This window comes from Sinocyclocheilus rhinocerous, unplaced genomic scaffold (genome assembly GCF_001515625.1).
Source record: "Sinocyclocheilus rhinocerous isolate Xijiao unplaced genomic scaffold, SAMN03320098_v1.1 scaffold233, whole genome shotgun sequence".
Classification (NCBI taxonomy): domain Eukaryota; kingdom Metazoa; phylum Chordata; class Actinopteri; order Cypriniformes; family Cyprinidae; genus Sinocyclocheilus; species Sinocyclocheilus rhinocerous.
Window position 1 is genome coordinate 81,356 of NW_015643174.1, and position 8,137 is coordinate 89,492.

The 8,137-nt window shown below is 34.3% G+C and overlaps 1 protein-coding gene across 1 annotated transcript in view; it reads right to left on the reverse strand.

The window, feature by feature from the left end:
- LOC107757058 (WD repeat-containing protein 46-like) overlaps positions 1-5,958 on the reverse strand; it is a 37,720-nt gene extending 31,762 nt beyond the window's left edge. The window contains exons 1-4 of the mRNA XM_016574428.1: positions 5,820-5,958; positions 4,968-5,114; positions 2,065-2,145; positions 391-503 (exon numbers count right to left, since the gene is read on the reverse strand). Of these exons, the coding sequence (XP_016429914.1) occupies positions 391-503; positions 2,065-2,145; positions 4,968-5,114; positions 5,820-5,882 (404 nt within the window). The 5' untranslated portion in view covers positions 5,883-5,958. The remainder of the gene's footprint in view (positions 1-390; positions 504-2,064; positions 2,146-4,967; positions 5,115-5,819) is intronic.
- Positions 5,959-8,137: the final 2,179 nt, after the last annotated feature.

The following is an 8,137-nucleotide window of genomic DNA, read 5'->3' on the forward strand; positions in this document are numbered from 1 at the left end:
TTTGAACAATGTCTAAAAACTTGGTATTACAAGCACTTCCTGTATCTGTTTGCCTCTTTTAAGAAGAATCGCTTTATGTATCCCCCAATTGTAAGTCGCTTTGGATAAAAGCGTCTGCTAAATGTCTAAATGTAAATGTGTAAAATCTTTGGATGCAAACATAGCTACTGTCTACATTGACTTTTATTGTTTAGAAATAGAGCAGCTTGGACATTCACAATCTCCATTCTCATTTTGTGTTACACGCAAGAAAGTCAGATTTGAAATTATATGAAGGTGATGTAATAACATAATTAAAATTTTTTGTTGAACTATTCTTTTAATACTTCTGAGGGTTTACAGTCAATGTGGCAGATGAAAAAAAGAATGACAATGTGTGAACTGCATTACCCAGCATCCTCTGGAAGTAAAAGATCATATCTTGCAGCCTGTTTCTGAGCGTGTTCAGACATGGCCTCAGAGGATGTAATGGCTTCTTTCAGCCTTCGACGGGCTCCTGCAGGCTGATACATAAAAGCAGAGTGAAATCATTTGAAAACATGAAAAGCAGTCCTTGTTCTGATTCAGATTATGTTATTTGGGTGAATCTCACAAAATCTGCTAAAATTGTGTCCAGGTCAGGTTTTACCCCCACGATATTTCACAAGGGAAAAAAAATGTGTTCGCATTTTTATAATGTACTTGTGTGCTCACATCTAAGATGCAAGCAGTGGCATTAGTGGGTTTGAAGTTTGGTGTATGAAAAAAATTAAGTGACCAAACAAACTGAAGACTAGAAAGGTTGATATATAATGCCATTTGTAGCAGACTTTAGCTGTCAAACCACAAAAAGACACACTTAGTAAATACACAATGTATCTTCCAGACTAGACTGTGAATTTTTTTCAGAACTGTAGCATAAAATTACTGTAAATTGGTTGTTAAAGGGATAGTTCACCCAAAAAGGAAAATTCTGTCATTAATTACTCACCCTCATGTCGTTCCAAACCTGTAAGACCTCCGTTCATCTTCGGAACACAAATTAAGATATTTTTTATAAAATCTGAGAGCTCTCTGACCCTCCCATAGACAGCAAGGATACTAAAACAATCAAAGCTCAGAAACGTAGCAAGGACATGGGTAAAATAATCCATGTGACATCAGGGGTTCAACCGTAATTTTACGAAGCTACAAGAATACTTTTTGTGCACAAAGAAAACAAAAATAACGACTTTATTCAACAGTTCGTCATCTCCGCGTCGCCCTATAGCGCCATTTTGGAGAGTATCACATACGTAAACAACGTTGTTTACGTATGTGATACTCTCCAAAATGGCGCTATAGGGTGACGCGGAGTGAACGAAGGTCTTACAGGTTTAGAACGACATGAGGGTGAGTAAGGGTGAGTAATTAATGACAGAATTTTCATTTTTGGGTGAACTATCCCTTTAATTGGTTAACTACGTTACCTTGCCATACATAGCGAAAAAATGTAAATGAATGTAACATAACATTACATGTAATTTTACTTTAAAATAACTGTCAAATTTATGGTTTATGTTAAAGGATATGAATTACCATGTAATTTACTGTGGAAAACAGTAAAAGGACATTCCTAGACGTTCGTGTGCAACTTTACATATGATTATATAATATTTAAAGTTTTGGTTCTTTCATGTTTTCGTCATCAGTTCTAGTTATCAATATATTAAGGTTAAAAGTTTTTTTTTCTTTGGTATTGAGATATATCACTGGTTAAAGATACATTACAATTGTATTTTATTTCCAGCAATAAAAAAAAAAGCGTTGGTTGGTGTTTTAACACCATTCCTATGTAAGTTTTAAAGTTTGCTTTAATAAAAACTCTAAAATTCAGGGCTGATTGTTAAACATTTCTTCAGAAGTATTTACAGAAAAATATAGTGATATACGATTCTGTTCACATTACCCACCGCTTACAAGGATTTGCATCCATTTCTACATGCCAAATAAACTCAAAACAGAAATATAAAAAATATATAGAAAAACAATTTGACAATGTCGTAAGTATAAAACTTTTTTTATTTATGCAGAATTTGGACTTACCACTTTGCATTTCTCTCCTCTCTGAAACTTCTGGAGTTGCTTATGTGGTATAGGAGCCTCACCAGGAAAAGGGTCCTTTTTCTAAATTAGCAACAAACCAACGAGAAGGGCTGTCAAATTTTGTCAAATCAGGGCAGACAATTGAAGCAAAACCATTCAAATGAAATGTTAAACTAAAAAGTGCAATTAAACCAATTTTATTAAAACACTTTCTTAAGTTAGGATGTTGACTTGATGTTGGCTAAATTGATCAATTGCAATTATCTGAGAACCACAATAAAGGTGCATTTTAAAGGGGTCATATGATGCTGCTAAAAAGAACATTATTTGGTGTATTTGGTGTAATGAAATACTGTACATTATTGTTTCTCCTCTATGCCCCGCCTTTCTGAAACGTGTCGATTTTTACAAAGCTCATCGGTCGGAAAAGCTAGGTGTGCTCTGATTGGCCAGCTATCCAGTGCGTTGTGATTGGCCGAATACCTCAAGCGTGTGACGGAAATGTTACGCCCCTACCATACTGTGATGGAGAAAGTGGTGCTTTATCTACAACTTTATTATTAAAGCTCTGTAAGTCTAGGATAAAATAATTATGTTGCACAACATTAGTGTTTTTGAAATGTTTAGCTTTAATGCATATTTCTATTCCAGTCACCTAACATTTTAAAGGGATAGTTCACCCAAAAATGAAAATTACCACCAGATTCACTCCAAGCTATTCAAGGTGTATATGACTTTCTTCTTTCAGACGAATACAATCGGAGTTATAAAAAATAAAAATAAAAATGTCCTGGCTTTTTCCGAGCTTTATAATGCCAGTGAATGGGTGATATTCAATCCATTTGAACGCCACTCTCTTGTGAACGCGCGTACAACAGTTAGCGGAAACTAGAGATTATGGTTCATAAATATTTAAATATGGATATTTTGCTTACGAAGGTGCATCGATTCGTTTCAGGAGGCCTTTATTAACCCCCCGGAGCCGTGTGGAGCACTTTTTTATGATGGACGGACAGAGTTTATTGGACTTCTATTGGACTGTTGAATATCACCCATTCACTTTTAATGTAACTCCAATTGTATTCATTTGAAAGAAGAAAGTCATATACACCTAGGATGGCTTAAGGTGGGGGGGATCATTGGGGTAATTTTCATTTTTGGGTAAACTATCCCTTTAAGCAAAATATAGTATCATATAATATAATGTAATATATATACATAAATGGTTTAATAATGTAGCTGAAAGAGGTGGGTGTCGACAATTGAACATAAATTCAGTGATAAAAAATGTTAACCAAAGATGACAATTGACATCTGTAAAATACAATTCATTAAATGTCTGATATTTTATAGCCTAATTAATGATATAACAGAACTCCTTTTTCCCCAATAGATTCCACAATACAATACAAAATTACAATACGAAAAATAAAATTACAATATGAGACATGGAGTTCACAGTTCATCACTATGATTTCTTGTCAGATATTGTTTCTTAACTTTATTTTTGCCAGATTTTTTTTTTCAGCATTGAAAAAAAAGCACTTCAGCTGAACTTGTTGACTGTCATGTAGGGCTGCACCATTAATCGAATGCGATTGTCATGCGCAAAGCCGGTTCTGTGATCAGTAGTAAAGCTCCAGCACGTGCTTTCAGATGGAGCAGCATTTACTACACAGAGCCGTAGTTCACTGACAAGCTACACACACAAACAACGCAGACGATATAATCATGCGATTATGTAATCAAAGAAATCATTCGCGATAATGACAGCTGTTTGCGTAGCGTCTCAGTGAACTAATGCTGCTCCATCTGAAAGCTCGTGAAAATACCACATTTAATAACATGTTTTTACTCCAAACTCACTTCATAACGTCAGTCGAGTGTTTGAAATAAATCCTTCTGTGAGATGATGTGCTTCTTACACAGAATAAGGCACGCAACATATTTCATAGTATTCTAAGCAGTGATAGAGGCTGTGTCAATTAGCATTGCATTATTATATACTTTATTATAATAAAAAATATAATAAAAATTATAATGAGAACTCAGATAAACCATATATTGTCTTAGTCGTGTGTTTATTAGTCACGCTGAATCAATGAAAGCAGTTAAATCTTCTGTTTATTCAGCTAGCGTTATAGGGATTGGGTTTCTTCTGCGGGGTGTATTTGGAGTTTCTCTGGCCCTCGGATGGAGATTTACTGCTGATCACAGAACCGTGCTTCACTGACAAGATGCGCATGACAATCACAGCTTCTGCCTAATCGTGATTGCGATTTATTGTGCAGCCCTACTGTCATGCTTGATTTTCATTGTCAATTTCTTCAACAAACAATAGCCTTTGGCTGTAGAAGCAACATGGTCAGGTGGTGTAACTGGTTTGTGTCAATTGGCGTAACCAATATTTTTCATAAAAATATAATTATATACAGGAAAATTAATGTGGAATACAATCTAATCATCTACTTTAGTATAATAACATGGTTTTTAACATTTTTAAATAAAAAAACGAATTAAAATGTAGAGATAACGCCAATAAAATCTATTTTCGTGTGATATTTTAAAATGAAGTATTTATTTCTATGTGTAAGCTTACATGCCATCTAGGTGGATAAAATATTTAATATTCCTCACTCTTTGGCAGTTACACCATTTGACATTTTCAGGTACATTCATTCTTAACTTTTGTAAAAAAAATAAAAATAAAAAAATAATAATAATAAAAAAGGTGCATATGTCATTTTTAATTACATAAAATCAACATAAATACACGGTGTACATTTTAAAATACCTGATGCATGCTTTTAAAACAATTTCTTAAAAGATTTTTGAATTTCTCATCTATTAGGATACTAGTAAACTACTGTCAAAATATTTCACTGAATGAAAAATACTCTTACCTCCAAACGTTCATCATTCTTCCTTTTTAATGGCCTTTCTTTTACTGTTGATTCATTCTGGTTCTGCCCAGCTTTGCCTTCTTCTTCCTCTGGTCTCCTTTGGCTTTGGTCTGTGTTTTCTGTTTCCTCCCAATAGCGTTTTGGAGGCTGAGTAAGAAAAAGCCACACATTCATAAATGTTTTCACAAATCAATTAATCCTTTTTTTGTTTGTTTACTTTTTCAATCAGGAGCAAATGTTTTTCTTTGGAAACAATTACAAATTTGTCCCCTGCCTGGTATACTTTATTTAGACTGTTTACCTTGTTGGGTAAATAACAAATAAGTCTGTCCATAATGAAGAAAAATCTAGTTCTTAGAAATACAGACAGTCATGAGTCAGTGTCTGCAAATGTCTTCTTCATTCTATTCGTGTTTGTTTTATTTTCATGTTGGTTACATCCACTTAACTTTGGCTCTGTTTCCACACTGAATTAAGACGCGTTTTCAGTAGTCAAACGTTATTAAGTGTTTTTTAAGGCATAATAATAAAAAATTATTTCAAACTTTTTAAAGTTCTTTTTTAAGAACATCATTAATCAATAAAGCTTTTTCTTCATTATAATATTGTCACATATGCATCAGCCTATAAAAACATTCACGTCATTGAAATTCCTAGGAATATATCATACAACAAAAGTACTTGCATTTGATATGAAATGTATTCAGTAGGCTGCTGCCGAGTATAATTGTTAATAAAACCAGTGAAATAAACAACATCTTTACTGTGAACATCCGACATCATCAAAGACATTAATGCCGATCAGTAAAAGCTGATTACACTGTAGCCGAAGCAATAAATGATAATATCGACCTTTTTCTTCTTCATTTTCTCCACGTGTGTACTCGTCAACAGCTCCGGCATGACCGCAGACATTTTTGTTTGAAAGGACTGTGTCGTCTTCTTCTAACGAGTATTGGCAGATGGAAAACCAGTTTAAAGGTAAAATACCGCCACCTACTGAGCTGGAGTGTGGAGATGCTGTTGCTAGGTCGCCGTGATTTTGCCAAGTAAGACATGTTCCTGGATCAACATCTTTTGATGATCCTGGATCAACATTGTCCAAAAATATAGACTTAGCCCAATCCCTACCCCTAAACCTAACCCTACCCATCATTTATTCCTAAAATCAGTGGGAAATGATAGCTAATTAACAAGCACCTAACCCTGATTGTAAGCCTAAAACAGATATTTCCTGAAAAGTTATATCTCAATTCTGATTGGTTGATTGGAATGTTGTTCCAGGATCAACAAGGATGTTGATCCAGGAACATGTTGTACTTGGTCAAATCACGCTCACCCTGTTGCTAATTACTTGTAAGTAGGTTTACGTCTCCTGGGGCACTAAGAGATTTTTGTATGGCTGATTATGATTCACTTATAGCGCTTAGTTTTCTGTTTAGTGCAAGCTCTTATTCATTCTCTTTCAAATGCTGTGCAGAGTTGTGCTGTGCATGTTTGTGGTTTTCTGATGTCAGTTAATGGTCACAGGACATGCAGGCAAACACATAATAATATATTTATTAATATTTAAGAAAATTTTAATAAGTGTTTTATTTTAATTGTGTTCGTTTTAAATGATTTGTCATTTATTCATTTATATTGGAGTATAGAGCAGAACAATTTGGTCAAAAAATATATTGTGATTATTTTTGTCATATATACTGTATGTTTGACTTTAAAGTGGATTTTTGTTACTGTTAGGAAATATAAGGCTCTCTGCTCATTCTGCCACACTGCACAGCGCATAATGTGACAGAGCAAGTAGTCTTGCCCTGTCCTCTCCACACTTACCTTTTCCTTGTCAGTATGTCATTCCATCAAACTCATTCTGTGACAAATGTATGAAGTACATTGTGACTTTTAACATGTTGAAAGTGGGCTGAGTTTTCCCAGGTTGAAAAGCTGATATTACTGGGTGAAATAAATAAAAAGTCATGCCTTAGAATCTATTTTTAGGTAGTGGGACTCATTTAAAATATAGAGCCAAATTAATAAATTTATTAATAATTAATAATTAATAATTCGATTAATAACGATTGTATGTACTGTGTTTTTGACTTATTTCAGTTATATCGCACATAAAAAAAGCAAATAAAAATGTATTTTAAAAGTAAATTACTGTAAACAGACATAGCAGCTTCATAAAGTAATTAATAAAAGCCCTGAATTTACAGATTAAACGAAAAGTTTAGTGTATTTTGACAATTTATCATTTTCGTCACTGTTTAATGAACAACTACAAACACTATAATATACTGTATGGTAAGATGGGGGAAGAAGCACCCCCCCCAATCATCTTTAATTTTCCTTTTGATTAGTGACATATGTTGACAAATCTCACTTCAGCAAAATTATAAATTGTTTGCGCACTAATTCATGTTGGCATTTCATCTGAGCAATGGTATTTGTGAGAGTAGAACTGTTTTTTTATACTTTGTCTTTCAATTCAAAAACACATTTAATACAATTATACAAGTGAATTTTATTTCCCTTTGAAAACATAATATTTTTTACCAATAGTTATTCCTTTTTCCTTCTACTTCCTCTTCCTTCTACTTTCTCTTCCTTCTACTTTCTCTTCCGTTCACATTTTTTTCCCCGTTTTTGGTAATACCCACCACCACATAAAAATAAAAAATAAAAAATAAAAATTATAAAACTGATAGATCCGGTCCTTGATTCTGATTGGTTGAGTTCGCTGATTGGTTCGAAGCTGTTGTAAATTACTCTACAAACATACACCTTTGTGTGTTGCTTGGCAACCACTTTGTTGCAACCACAACAGTTTCTGAGGAACTACATTGTTTGGTGGAAGAATACTGTTTTTATTTGGTGTTACGGAAGGAGACTCACACAGAGGATTAGAAAAATACAATATCGTTTATTTTCAGCAAGAGGTGTAGATGGTTCGGGCAGGTGAGTAATTGAGCTTAATATCAGTCTTTAAGGAAGATGAGGAGAGCAACACTGTCTTTGGTCCTCACAGGAGATCGTGGAAGGGAGACAGAGGACTGCACAGACCTCAGTTGAAGAGTACACGGAGTTTCCACGGAGCTGATGACTGGAACGGCCTAGGGGAATGGGACACAGGAGAACACACTGGAGGAAACACAGGAGGTAAGTATAAC